The sequence below is a fragment of the Aquarana catesbeiana genome, linkage group LG04 (assembly GCF_042186555.1).
Source record: "Aquarana catesbeiana isolate 2022-GZ linkage group LG04, ASM4218655v1, whole genome shotgun sequence".
NCBI lineage: Eukaryota > Metazoa > Chordata > Amphibia > Anura > Ranidae > Aquarana > Aquarana catesbeiana.
The window spans coordinates 549071650-549085956 of record NC_133327.1 but is presented as its reverse complement, the minus strand read 5'-3'; the positions used below and the strand labels follow the sequence as shown (position 1 = coordinate 549085956).

General features: G+C 42.8%; 1 protein-coding gene across 3 annotated transcripts in view; it reads right to left on the bottom strand.

Moving 5' to 3' along the window:
- Positions 1-14307, bottom strand: part of APMAP (adipocyte plasma membrane associated protein) — a 63455-nt gene that overhangs the window by 36779 nt on the left and 12369 nt on the right. Inside the window, exons 1-2 of one of the 3 annotated variants that reach the window (XM_073627948.1) lie at positions 13338-13566; positions 8818-8934 (exon numbers count right to left, since the gene is read on the bottom strand). In XM_073627948.1, the coding sequence (XP_073484049.1) occupies positions 8818-8934; positions 13338-13414 (194 nt within the window). In that variant the 5' untranslated portion in view covers positions 13415-13566. Of the gene's footprint in view, positions 1-8817; positions 8935-13221; positions 13567-14307 lie in introns of those variants that run through there. The other 2 variants (XM_073627949.1, XM_073627947.1) reach the window with 2 other exon arrangements.

The following is a 14307-nucleotide window of genomic DNA, read 5'->3' as shown; positions in this document are numbered from 1 at the left end:
TGAAAAAAGAAAAAAAAAAAGTTTTTTCTTCTCTTTCTTCATTTTCAAAAACAAATGAGAGCTGCAAAATACTCACCATGCCCCTCAGCAAATAGCTTGGGGTGTCTACTTTCCAAAATGGGGTCATTTGGGGGGGTTTTGTGCCACCTGGGCATTCCATGGCCTCCGAAACTGTGATAGGCAGTGAAGAGTGAAATCAAAAATTTACACCCTTAGAAATCCTGAAGGCGGTGATTGGTTTTCGGGGCCCCATACGCGGCTAAGCTCCCAAAAAGTCCCACACATGTGGTATCCCCGTACTAAGGAGAAGCAGCTGAATGTATTTTGGGGTGCAATTCCACATATGCCCATGGCCTGTGTGAGCAATATATCATTTAGTGACAACTTTTTGTAATTTTTTTTTTTTGTCATTATTCAATCACTTGGGACAAAAAAAATTAATATTCAATGGGCTCAACATGCCTCTCAGCAATTTCCTTGGGGTGTCTACTTTCCAAAATGGGGTTATTTGGTGGGGGGTTTGTACTGCCCTGCCATTTTAGCACCTCAAGAAATGACATAGGCAGTCATAAACTAAAAACTGTGTAAATTCCAGAAAATGTACCCTAGTTTGTAGACGCTATAACTTTTGCGCAAACCAATAAATATACGCTTATTGACTTTTTTTACCAAAGACATGTGGCTGAATACATTTTGGCCTAAATGTATGACTAAAATTGAGTTTATTGGATTTTTTTTATAACAAAAAGTAGAAAATATCATTTTTTTTCAAAATTTTTGGTCTTTTTCCGTTTATAGCGCAAAAAATAAAAGCAGCAGAGGTGATCAAATACCATCAAAAGAAAGCTCTATTTGTGGGAAGAAAAGGACGCAAATTTTGTTTGGGTACAGCATTGCATGACCGCGCAATTAGCAGTTAAAGCGATGCAGTGCCAAATTGTAAAAAGTGCTCTGGTCAGGAAGGGGGTAAATCCTTCCGGGGCTGAAGTGGTTAAGGAAGACTTCTCTAAGTTGAGAATCCAACCTAGGTATTCCAAGTAGTTGACTGTGGTGACCAAGTTCTGGTCCAGGCAGGCTACAGACCGGTCTATCAAGAGCAGGTCGTCTAGGTATGCTATTACTGTTATACCTTGGGCCCTTAATCTGGCCAGAGGAGGAGCCAAGATCTTTGTAAACACCTGAGGTGCAGTGGCTAGCCCGAAAGGCAGGGCTATAAACTGAAAGTGGAGTTTTTTCTACTTCGAAACGCAAGTACTTTTGATGAGCAGGGAAAATAGGTACATGCAGGTACGCCTCCTTGATGTCTATTGATGCCAAAAGTTCTCCAGCTTGTAGGATGGAGACTACCGATCGAATTGATTCCATGCGAAAGGACCAAATCTTTAGGAATCGGTTTAGATCCTTTAGATCCAGAAAGGGTCTGACACCTCCATTTGGTTTTGGAACCGTGAAAAGGTTTGAATAAAACCCCAATCCCTGCTCTTCCGTGGGAACAACCACAATGACCTTTTGCGACAATAGTCGCTCCAACGCTAGAAGGAGAGGCTTCTCTTTCTCTGGATCTCTGGGGACATTTGATCTGAGGAAATGAGGGGAATACTCGGAACTCCAGTTTGTAACCTAGAGTTACCGTGGAGATCACCCATCTGTCCTGGAAATCTTCCTGCCAGAGCCCTGAGAACTGTGGCAGTCTTCCCCCCACCCGAGCGAGCGGGGGCGCGCCTTCATAAAGAGGCTTTAGCATCTTGTCTAGTAAGCTTCTTGCCCCAGGAAGGGGTCCCTGGGGTCGACTTTGAAATGTATTTCTTGAGCCTGACGGAGGAGGCTGTTGCGACTGCCTGGAGGCTAATGCTCCTAGCACTGGGGAAAGAGTCAGTTTTCTTAACTGGTAAGAGTGTGCTTTTCCCACTAGAGATCTTTTGGATATAATTGTCCAAATCCTCTCCAAACAGCCTTGCACCACGAAATGGAAATCCAGCCAGAAGCTTCTTACATGGTGATTCGGCTGACCAATTTTTCAACCATAAGATTCTACGCATATGCACCAACCCAAGCGAAAGGCGAGAGGTTTGGATGATAGAATCTCTGATTGCGTCAACAGCAAAACATAAAGCTGCTGGAAGGTTGGCCAACCCCCGGGCTTGCTGTTCAGGTAAAACTTTGAGGACCTGTTTAACATGGTCTCTCAAGTATTGACAGACTCCAACTGCTGCCACTGCAGGTTGAGCTACTGAACCTGCCAAGGAAAAAACATTTTTTAACAGGAATTCCATTTTTTTATCAGTTGGATCCCTAAGCATCTGAGCATTGTCGACAGGACAAGTCAGGCTTTTATTTACGGAGGAAATGGCGGCGTCAATTGCCGGTATACCCCACATTTTCCTAAATTTTTCCTCCATAGGATAAAGTGTTGCAAACTTTTTAGGCGGAAAAAAAAAAAAAATGCTTATCTGGGTGATCCCACTCAGAATAAATGAGCTTTTCCAGTAAACTATGAACAGGAAAAGCATGTGTTATTTGAGGAGGCTTCAGTGAACCCAAAGAGGAGGGTTCTTTAACTGACTCAGGTAGGGGTAACTTAAATGTGGAGCGGACCAATCCAGCAAGAATTTGCACTAACACCTTCTCATCCTGAGAAGCTGAAGAGGGCCCTTCTCCACTTGATTCCTCAGAAGAGGAATCAGTCTCATCCCGATCCTCTGAGAGGGATTCCTCTCCTTTTTCCCCCAGAGTTCCCCTGCTTGAGGGTCCTGGGTCTCCCTCTAGACCTAGTGCATTTTCTTCCACTGAGTGAAGATGCGATTAAGGCCATTAGTCTTTCCTCTAATCCATTAATGGTTGAGGAAAAAAAACCCTGCGTAATGTATACAGGGGCTGAAGTGCCAGAAGCAGATGCATCCCCTGACCCCGACGGCTCACCCTGGCCAGCCATCCCAGGTCGTTCAAGGGGGGAAGGTGCTGCAGAAGGGGGGTCCTCAGAGCCTGAGGGAGATCCCCTAGAGCCTCTATTTTTCGGGGTATTTGTACCTCTTCTACCCATAGTGCCAAGCAACAAAGGTGGAGGTACCACAAAAAAACACTGACTGCTGAGGGATGTAGTTCAGCAACTGCCGCTGCTACCAATGCCCAGTCTGGTGTTTTAAGCAAATGCTGCCTGGGAGAATGCCTGTGTCCCACCTCACATGCGCCGTTAGCTCTGTGTCCCTCCATAGGCTGTGTGCACCTGAAAGAGAGTACACTTTATAGCCTGTATAACCAGCGATGTGGGCGTCTAATTACGCCGGACATCGCGTTAATGCTCCGCCCCCCCTCCTCCGACCACCCCTCCCTCGTTTTTTTCAAAAACATGTGCTTTCCCGCGCGAGCTGAGGCTCCGATCTTCGGGACAAGCATGGAGGGGAGGCTGGGGCGGAGGAGAGAGAGAAGGGCCGGTGGATGGGATCCTGCCAAAAAAAAGGCGGGTAGCGGCGGTGGGTGGTGCGGTATACCACCACTGCTTGCTCAGGCTCACCCTGGCCCCCCTAAGCCATGGAAGGAGAATCCCTGAAGGAAAGAACCCCCCAACCCATCCTACATGGAGCCTGGCTGGAGGAGCGTACAGCGTGGACACAGACAGACGGAACAGGTATGAAAGGTATGTGCTCTTGACAGCCCCCGGTGGTGACACTAGGCATAGCATACATTTACTTAAAGGAGAAAACCTACTAGAATTAAAAATTTCCTGAGGAGTCTCCATTACCTTATCCAGCTGCAGGGTTCTGTTATACAGACCCAATCTTCACCTCTCACGGTGGGCTCCATTTGAAAAAACCTTCAGAGACTGGGGCACCCTTGAATAGGAGGATCCGCAGTTCTGGCCCCGTAAAGCACCCCGCCAGGGATATGACTGAAAAAAACAAATACTGGGTCCCGGGGTTCAGCTCTCCAAAAAGAGAAGCGTTACAGGTAAAACCTTGTTTCTTCGAACACGAGGCCCGGGTACCATCCAATTTGGCCTGAAAAAGCACTTTGAATGGATCCAGTTGCATGGATTGCCCCAGTATAGGATATTCCTTTGGAGCTCAGCACAGCACATCTTATTCGTGACCAACACCTAAGACACTGGCGAAAAAACTGAGGTATCCCCAGTAAGGGGAGGGGTTATATAGGGGGTTGAACTTCCTGTCTAGGGTGTGCCAGTGTCCAATCACCTAGTGATACCCTATAACCCATCAGTAATAACTGAGGCTCTGTGTCCCGTGATGTACGAGAAAGAAATAGAGTTTTCACAAGTTCCACAGCCAGTAAAAAGCCATAGGAAGGCGTCACACTCCTCAGAACATGCCAGAAGACTTGCTTCCACATGACGATTCCCTTGTGTGTTTTGGATGGTGGAGACATAAATGAGGGGAAATCTTTCTATAGGAGCCTCTGAGACATAAAAGAATACTGGAGATTTTACCCAGCAATGCTAGCCTTAAACTGATATCATAGCGTTTAGCCATAACTAAACCCAAGAACAAAAATGTAATATATTGCCAATTTACGGTCAGCTAGGGTGGCTGTATTAGTTATCTTTTTTTAGGCCAAGAACATTTTCAGCAAAGCGGAAAATATTTGTTAATCTTGCCAGAAATGCAGTGCCCATGTAATTTCCTATGAGCTGGCTTCTAGGGATGCCAGATTATTCTGGTAGGTATCTGTGTTCACTATGGATAATTGTATTCTTTCATCAAAACATTTATAGCGACTTTTGGTGCATTCGACTCTTATAGTTTACTTGATGTGTCCCTAGGTTCACATTGATGCAATTTGGCATGCGAATTGACATGTCAAATTGCATGCCAAATCGGCGGCTATTTCTGGCAATGGCACAATCCGAATCGGAGCGACGCTGACTTTGCGGCACCGCACCAATTCCCAAAACTAGTTTCTGCACTACTTTTGGTGCGATTTCAATAGACATCTGTGCAGGAACCCGCACAGAAGTCTCTGAAATCGCTCTGAAGTGGGACTGACATGTGGGAATGAAATTGTGCGAGTTCAGCTGAACTCGCACGATTTCAATCCCACTATCAGTGTGAACCTAGGCTTCAGGTAGGAGTACGTTTATAGTTTGGAATATACCTATTGGAAATTACTTTGGTCCCCTGTTTTTTTCAGGGTAAGTGTAGTTTGTATGATCTTGTGGGGGAAGTATGCGAGGAGTCGGATCCCCTATGTATTTATGTATTATAGAAGATAGAATTCTCTGTGTCCTCCTCGCAGTAGCTTCTATGTTTTTCTTTGTACACTCCCGGATACTTTGATATGTCCAATTAAGGTTTATGTGTGTTCATAAGCTTGAGTGGGTTATGTTATCTACATTATAAAGGTTGATTTAGTGCATTTAGGTTTCATTATTAGATACTGGTTTAGTGTTTCTACATTACGTCATTTTATATTCCCTTTTTGGTACTACCCACATTGGAAATTATTTGTGCTTTACATAGGTAAGAATGGGTCATGGCCTTACCCTAGTCGATTCACCATATCCTAAGATCATACAAGAAGGTGGATCCTGAGGAAGTAAGATTTTACGCAAAACGTGTCGATCCATGGATTTTCATGCGATATACATTGTATACCTAATATGGCGATTGCATGGATATGGTTTTTTAATGTATTCGTAAAGTTTTACTTTATCTTTTTTTTTATATTGGCATAATAAAAAAAAAAATCCCTATGCTCCAGTCTCCCTTTTGGGTTACTGGGAGTTCTAGAATTTAATGCATAAAACAACATAACCTCATTTGTGTAAAATGTTAGTCTCCCCAACCCTCTATGTATTGGAGATGAACATAGGGAAAGATGCATTTGAAGTCCAGCCTGTGTGACAAACATGGTTCCCTGTATGGATACAGTTGAGGAGTGAGCATAGCCATCCAGGGACAGAAAGTGTGTTACTTGCAGGACACCCAGATGAAAATAAAGGTAAAAAGCCTGAAAAATAAAACGAATGCAGCCAAAACATCTGAGCACTGCTAAGCCTCGATATATTACATTTTTGTTTAGATTCATATTAAGGGGAATCGACCTTTACCTTACAGTTTTTTAAAGTTGCCTGGAGTTTATCCTCTTATGTACTCTCTTCTGTCTATAACCATTAAATCTCCACTCCCATGCCTTCAAAATTCCACATAAAACTTAACACAGCAGAATTCTTTGCATAACCCAGAAGACAGGAAGATTTATTGCACCTGACAGGGAAAAGAATTACTGAAAGACAACACATAGACAGCTGTCAGGGTTCGATGACTACCTGAGAATCTTTACTGAAGACATAATTAAGATGGCTAACAAGACTAAACTGGCCGTTCTGAGCAAGGTAAACAGCAAGTTACAGCATGCTTACAGACTAGCTTCTTCTAGAACACAGTTTGTGTCATGTGATATTGATAAACACTCATTAGAAAAACATTTACGCTATTAGGCATGCTACTGCACTGGGATAGATGATGTGTTAGAGAAACAGGACCAAAGCCCTTCTGGCCCGACTTCTCCTGTGGGTCACAGGAGCGCACATAGTTCTGAACTCCTGTGATCCCTATTTAGCCAACGTCTCTAAGCCAGTCCAGACTTTGGAGGGATCCCTACTTTAAATGTTGGGGTCCACCCAGATGCCTGACTGGAAAGCTGGCTCAGCTTATCAGCATGCCGCTGAGAGTCTGAGCCAGCCGCTCCCACCCCCTCCACAGGCCAGCACTCCAGTAGGCACTTGAGGGGCAGAGCAGAGAGCTGGAGACTGACAGTCACAACTCTCTGCTTAGTGAAGACCGAGAGCTGAGCGATCAGAAGTCTTTGATCGCTGAGTTCTCGGTCTTTGATGCAGGTGCAGCATCGGACCAATGCTGCATTCACCTAGGTGAGTATGATGGTTTGTTATTTTGAAATCATACACTTCTCTTTTATTTATGACAATCTGTATGTCTGCCAACACCTGTATATTTTTTTTAAGCACCTTATTTTTGTTTGCTTATGTCTGCATGCCTGGGAAAGACTCTGAACATCAGATCCTAGTCCTCAAATTCAAGTCCTTACAACCATTTAAAAGTCCAGTGGCAGAGTGTCTACTGGTTACTGAGATTCTAATAATGGGAAGCAGAATGGCTGTATTAGGATTTGTCAGGAGTAAACAGGTATTACAATGGTTGTAAAGTCTCTTTTTTTTTTAAATAACAAGCATGTTAAACTTACCTACCCTGTTGCAGTGGTTTTGCACAGAGCAGCCTGGATCCTCCCCTTTCTCGGGTCGCTCGCCAGTGCTTCTGGCCCCTCCCTCCCGTCGAGTGCCCCCACAGCAAGCAGCCTCGCCCCCTCTCTCTCCTGATTGGCTAACTTTTATTGACAGCAGCGGGAGCCAATAGCACTGTTGCTGTGTCTCAGACAATCAGGAGGGGAGTTCCGAACGGCCGAGGGACTCGTGGACATCGCTGGATAGAGATGGGGCTCAGGTAAGTATTAGGGGGTGCTGTGGTGGCTGCTGCACACATAAGGCTTTTTATCCGGCCACTCACAGCGCTGGAGCTGCAAACCCGGAAGACACACCGAGGGCAAGATGTCAGCTCCCTCGGTGTGGACCGGGCTCCAATACGGGGGCTTCGTTCTCAGGTAAGTATTTCATAATGAGCTAGTATGTGTGGGTATACAATCGCTTTAATGCATTCCATGCATTAGGATAAAAAAACCTTCTTTGTGTAGCAGCCCCCCCAGCACCCCCCCCCCCCCCCATTACCTACCCGAGCTCCTTCTCTCTCCAGCGATGTCAACAATCCTCTCAGCCATCCAGTACACGCCTCCTGATTGGCTGAGACAGAGCAGCGGCGCTATTGGCTCCCGCTGCTGTCAAAGTCAGTCAGCCAGCCAATCAGGGGAGAGAGGGGGCGGGCCAGGTCGGGGCTCCATGTCTGAATGGATACATGGAGCTCTGATTTGGCTTGGGTGACCCCTGTAGCAAGCTGCTGGCTGAGGGGCACTCAAAAGAGGGAGGGACTAGGAGCAACAAAGAAGAAGGAGGATCTAGGCTGCTAAATCAACTGCAGGAGGTAAGTATAACATGTTTGTTATTTCAAAAATGGAAAAAAAAAAACAAACAAAAAAAAAAAAAACGAGCCTTTACAATCACTTTAATTATAGCTCACAGCTATGTTAAAACAAGTTAGCTGGTGATGCAGTTCCCCCACATTTGTATCTCGGAGTTGCTTTTATGAACATGTTATAATAAAGGTGATTTTAACCAGATGTGCAGCTAACCAGAATTTTCTTTGCAACTTGAATGCCATAGAGTGCAATAGGTTGCAAAAAAGCCACACTGCAAAGTTGCACTGGAAATTGCATGACTTTGCAGTCGCACTAGTGAGAACGGAGCCCAAGAGTGTACTTCCCAAAGTTTGTCATGTATAACTTCCCCTCTAACCGCTTGCCTTTGTATTCACATTTCCAAGGCAGGTTTGAATCCAACTGGTGGCTGTGAAAAGCCTCTTAGTACTGGTATTATTTTTTACATATTGTTTTCTGCATATGGCGTTCTAGGATCATCAGCAGCTCTGCATTCCAAAAGCCAAAATCCAGACAAAAGTGAGAAGGGTGAACTGGTGTGTTCCAGTACATTTTAGAAGAAAACCTGAACTGCTCAGTAGGTAGGCTATGTTTACTGTACGTGTCTCCTTTTTCATTTTGAAATAAGTGTATCAATTCAACCCAACAGTAAAATGTCTGCTGCAGCTGAGCACTTTAAAGTTCTGCCCTGTAAAATGAAGACAGAAGCAAAGGAAAAGCTATGATATTGTATTGCCTTACCTTAACACATGGGGCTCTATGGGGCTCTCTAGAAGACAGATGGCTGCCAGCGAAGGAATGATCAGTGCCAAGGCCAAGCATGTTAAGGTGGCACGGAACACTTTGCCGCTGTATGTGCTGTGGACCAAAAAAATATCAATATTTACCAGACAGGAATAAAGTAGGACAAACTTGAAAAAGGCAATTTGATATGCAAGAATGAAATGGAAGGATGACCATACATTATACAATTTTCCTTTAGATTTATCAAATTTAAATAATAGGAGGTCAAACCTAAACACATTCAAATTTGTATGCAATCAGACAGGCCTTTGCAGTACACAATTGAAGGTAAATCTAAAATAAATAAAAATAAGAAAATTGTATAATGTATGCTTTCACACAGAGGAGTTTTTGAAGTGCTTTTGTGTAAAAGAAAAAAAAAAGAAGTGCCAGAAAAGCCCAAAAAAAGCTTCCCTTTAAATTCTGTGTACGTGTTCACACTGGCACACTGGGACAGTGAAAAAAATATTTTTTCCTCATTTTTGGTGCGGTATAAAAAAAAAAAAAAAAAAAAAAGAAAAGCACCAAAAACAAAACAAAAAAACACACCTCCCCATTGAAATTGTGACAATAGCGCATAAAAAAAAAAACGGAAAAAAAACGCACCTGTGTTGTGTTTTTGAGTCACATGTACTGTGAATAACCCACCACAAACGCGGAAAAAGAGTCGCAGCAAAAAAGCATGCGTTTTTACCGTGCTTTTGTTGCAGATCAGTGTGAAAGTAGCCTTAAACATCACGATTGTTTAACCAGTAACACAGCTCTGGTTACAATAAACTCAGCCAAATGCCAATCATGCTTTGTTATATGTATGCAAGTCATTACTAATTTAGAGTTGTTAGGCGCCATTCACAATAGCAATGACATACATGCATTTATGAGACAATTCTAAATGTATAATATACAGTAGATGCATGCAATCATTTAAAATGGTATAATTCACACTGTGCGTTTGCCTGCATTTGGGTGCATTTAATTTAGCTTTGTTTAGGCCTGGTTCACCCTATGAATTACACAGGAATGCGCAAAGCATTTCTGTGCAATTCACATGCGATTCAGTGCGGTGCGATGTGAGCCATTCATTTTGAATGGGCTCAAATCGCACTAAAAGTAGTGCATGCACAACTTTTGGGAATGCACTGCAACCGCATCACATGGTACTTTTGTATCATGTAGGGAAATGCACTTCAGGGGGACTTGCCATCCACCTTGTCTGTGTGGATGGAGGAATCTGTGTTTTTATTCAGCCTTCTGACTAAGGCTGGGTTCACACTGCTGCGGTGCAGGAACGCTGCGAATCTACCGCGGGTTCCCACATCGTACTGGCTCGCACGGCAGTTCACACTGCCACATGCGAACTGCTGGGGAGTGTCATACAATGTTAACGACACCCCCAGTTCAGCTCGCATATCGCACTGCGAACTGACAGTTCGGACATGAATCGGATTCGCATGCGATCCGATTCTGGTCCGAAAAAAAAAAAAAAAAGGGTCCTGTGCGTGTTTGGACCGAATGCAGTGCGCTGCGAATCACATGCGATGTCTGCCATCGCAGCAGTGTGAACTCTGCCTCAAAGGGAAAAAAAAAAAAACGTGTGTATGGCCAACTTTGGAAACAGTCATATAGTTAAAATCATGAAACCTAATAACGCCTGACCTGTCCTGCGTGCCAACATGGAAGTCTGAGACAGGACAAAGTACAGAAATCTTTTACTGCTCTTATTGCAAAACTGTCACACTTTATCCTACACTGGCATTTCATCAGCCTGAACTAAAATCTTTAAACTTTCATAATCAAAGAAAAAAAAAAATCAGAGCCCCCACACAAACAGACCACCCCCACTGTCACCAGAAAACGAAAAGCAAGATAGCTTATAACTGCCACCGTTTGTCAAGCTATATCCACATTTTTAGACTTTTAACCTAAAACATAAGCAGAAAAAAAAAAACAAGTAAAAGCCCAACCCCAGTCAAAACAGGTATGCAGCATGCAAATGTACTGAGCAGTAGACATGTGCACAGCCAAAAAATTTGTTAGTTTTTATTACATTCTTTTTTTTTTCTTTTTCGGGTCATTCGTTATGATCGAAATTTGTTATTTCAAATAAATTCGTAAATTCGAAATCCAAAAATAAGAAAGAAAATTTGAAAGGACGAAAAATGTGAAATAACTAACTACTAAATTATAGGTATTGGAATTTCCTTTCAAGTTTGGCTGTTAGCGAACGTAACAAATACGAATTTATCCAAAGTTACGAATTATCAGAAATAACGAATGTCGCATCTAAACTAATGGAACGTAACAAATTAATAATAAAACGTTTTTCTTCTTCTTCTTCTTCTTAATTATTATTAAGTTGTTACGTTCCATTTGTTTAGATGCAGCATTCATTATTTCAAGTAATTTGTAACTTTGGATAAATTCGTATTCATCACGTTCACTAACAGCCATATTTGAAAGGAAATTCCAATACCTATAATTTAATCGTCCCTTTAGAATCTAAGCTCTATGAGCAGGGCACTCCTGTCCCTTCTGTATTGAACTGTACTGTAATTGTGCTGTCTCCCCTCTACATTGTAAAGCGCTGCGTAAACTGTTGGCGCTATATAAATCGTGTACAATAATAAATATAATAATAATTAGTTAATTATTTCTGATTGTCGAATTTTCATTCTTTTGAAATTTTTGTTCTTATTGTTGGATTTTTTACTTTTTGGAAAAAGTTGCTAAACGGGTTTTCGTTCATTCGAATATTTCTGAATTAACGAATCTGTCGAAAAATGAATTCGGAAAGAAACTAATTGCACATGTCTACTGAGAAGGAATATGCTGACAGGAGGGTGGATCACATAGATCATAGATGAACATGCTGGATTGACGGTTTCAGTACTTTATGCATCACTGACCATGAAACAAGTTTGCAAGTCAAAGGTTCTGACTTTCCCAATCTGCAAGCTCGCTGCAGATAAGTGACACAAAGTATAAAATCAGAGACAGCCAAGCAACCAACAATTAGAAGGAGGTCAGCAATAACAGCTCTTTAATTCCCTTTGTATATTCACTCACTTTAAAATGTTTTTTTTTTTAAGTAAAAGTAGAACCAAAAGCTCTTTTGGCCCTAGTTCTCCTGTGGGTCACAGGAATGCACTTTGTTCTGTATTCAGCTGACAGCAGGCTAAAAAGTCTGCTGTTGGCTGATGTCACTCAGCCTCTCCAGACTCTGGAGGGATCCTGACTTTAATGTCGGGATCTGCACAGTTGTTTAACCTGCAGCTGGCTCAGCCTGAACCAGCTGATCCTGCCCCCTCCACAGCCTGGTGCTCCAGTGACCGCTGGAGTGGGCAGAGTAGAAAGCAGTAACTGACAATCAGCTCTCTGCTCACTGAAGATCGAGAACCGAGCGATCAGTGGTTTTTGATCACTCAGTTTTAAGTCTTAGAGGCAGCAGGCGACAGATGCAGCATTAGAAGGAATGCCATACTTCCCATATAATAATCAATTCAAGATTATTAACAATTGATTTGGGAAAAACATTCACTTTTGTTTTCCTCATACTGGACCCGATAAACTGTTGATTGTGCAAAATATTTGGTACATGGATTTATAGAATGCACCAAATAATTGTTCAAGTTGAAGGGTTTGAACAGAAAGATGTGACTAGTGTGACGAAAAATAAAAAAAAATTCTAAAGTGCAACCTGTCACACAAAAATTGCGCAATTTGCACCAAGTAAATAATTAGTCAGGAAATTAGTCTGTTAATATTTCATACAATGTAGGTGTGCAGTAGTACATCAAGAGGATAATGGCGCAAAACAATCAGGATCATGGTTTCTGGTTTCCTAACTTTACATGCTTTAACATGATATTTTCTGTAAAATGCAATAGGAATGCGATACTGTGTACATTGCAAAGGAAATTTGTAAGTTCTGTATATAATTGTATTCTATTTTATATGTATTGCACACTGCACTCACTGTGCACACGGCACTAATAATGTTTTCATTACATGTTTGCAGTCCTTTAAGTCCTGATTAGAATTAGCCTGCCTATGTTACGCCCCTTGTTACCATAAAAGTACAATTGTAATATTAATGTGATACCTACGTAATCATGTGTATACAAACCTTCAATTGCGTCATAATAAAGCAGAACAGTTATTTGGAAAGATGCGGAGTGTATCTTTTGTGTCTGTTCCCTACTGCAGTAGTTATTTTGGAACCACTAATCAATATGAGGATAGGAGTTGCCTATCTACAAAATGTCCAGGTCACTCTACAACCGCCAATCAGTTTATTCAGGCCCACTGAATCTTTGTGTGTCTTGTGCAAAAGAAGCCACCAAATACACAAAACAACCTTACCTCATGGCAGCAGCGATACAGCCAGTACCTTCCTACTTGTCGGACCCAGTGAGCCAGGACAACCTTCTGTGGATCACCACCACCCCCCTACATAGCCCCAGAGTCTGAGTCCTCACCCACTGGCAGGAGAATGGTGAAGCCGATTGGTGCATGGCTTCAAGGTTGGTTTCCTCCTTCTCTCCCTGCAATCCATTGCTCCTCTCTCAGTTCCCGGAAAACATCACTCTGTTGGACATTGTTACAACACACACTGTAATCACCACAGTGTATTTTTTTGAATGAAAAACTTTGAAAGGTTGGACTGTCAAGACAGTAGCATGTGTAAGTGCAGCAAAATATGTCATGATGTTGTTTTTCTAGAGCAGTGTATAATCGTAGGAGTTGGGGAGGAGCAGAAGACTGCACGAGACAGCAAAGAGTGAAGACATTTCCCCACTTGCCCGGGCACATTTCCAACAACCAAGGAATGGGAGTTCCACAGCCCTGTATTTAGAAAAGCAAATCACACAGAAACAAAAATACTGTGTTATGGTATAGCAAACTGACACTAATGTCCCACATTACAGGTCTATCTGTACCTACCAACCCAAGTCTTTTCTCATAGTAGCAACTAACATTTTTCCAATTTAGCTGAATTTATCTGAGGTTAAAAAGAGGGATCTCAGTCTTGGATGGTCCTGTACATACCAGCAGCTACAAAGCATCTCTTATGTCACGCTGCAGCATGTCAAACTGATCATTGCCTTGCCTGACGCTGTATTATGCCCCGTACACACGGTCGGATTTTCTGATGGAAAATGTCCGATCGGAGCGTGTTGTCGGAAATTCCGACCGTGTGTGGGCTCCATCGGACATTTTCCATCGGATTTTCCGACACACAAAGTTGGAGAGCAGGAGATAAAATTTTCCGACAACAAAATCCGTTGTCGGAAATTCCGATCGTGTGTACACAAATCCGACGGACAAAGTGCCACACATGCTCAGAATAAATAAAGAGATGAAAGCTATTGGCCACTGCCCCGTTTATAGTCCCGACGTACGTGTTTTACGTCACCACGTTTAGAACGATCGGATTTTCCGACAACT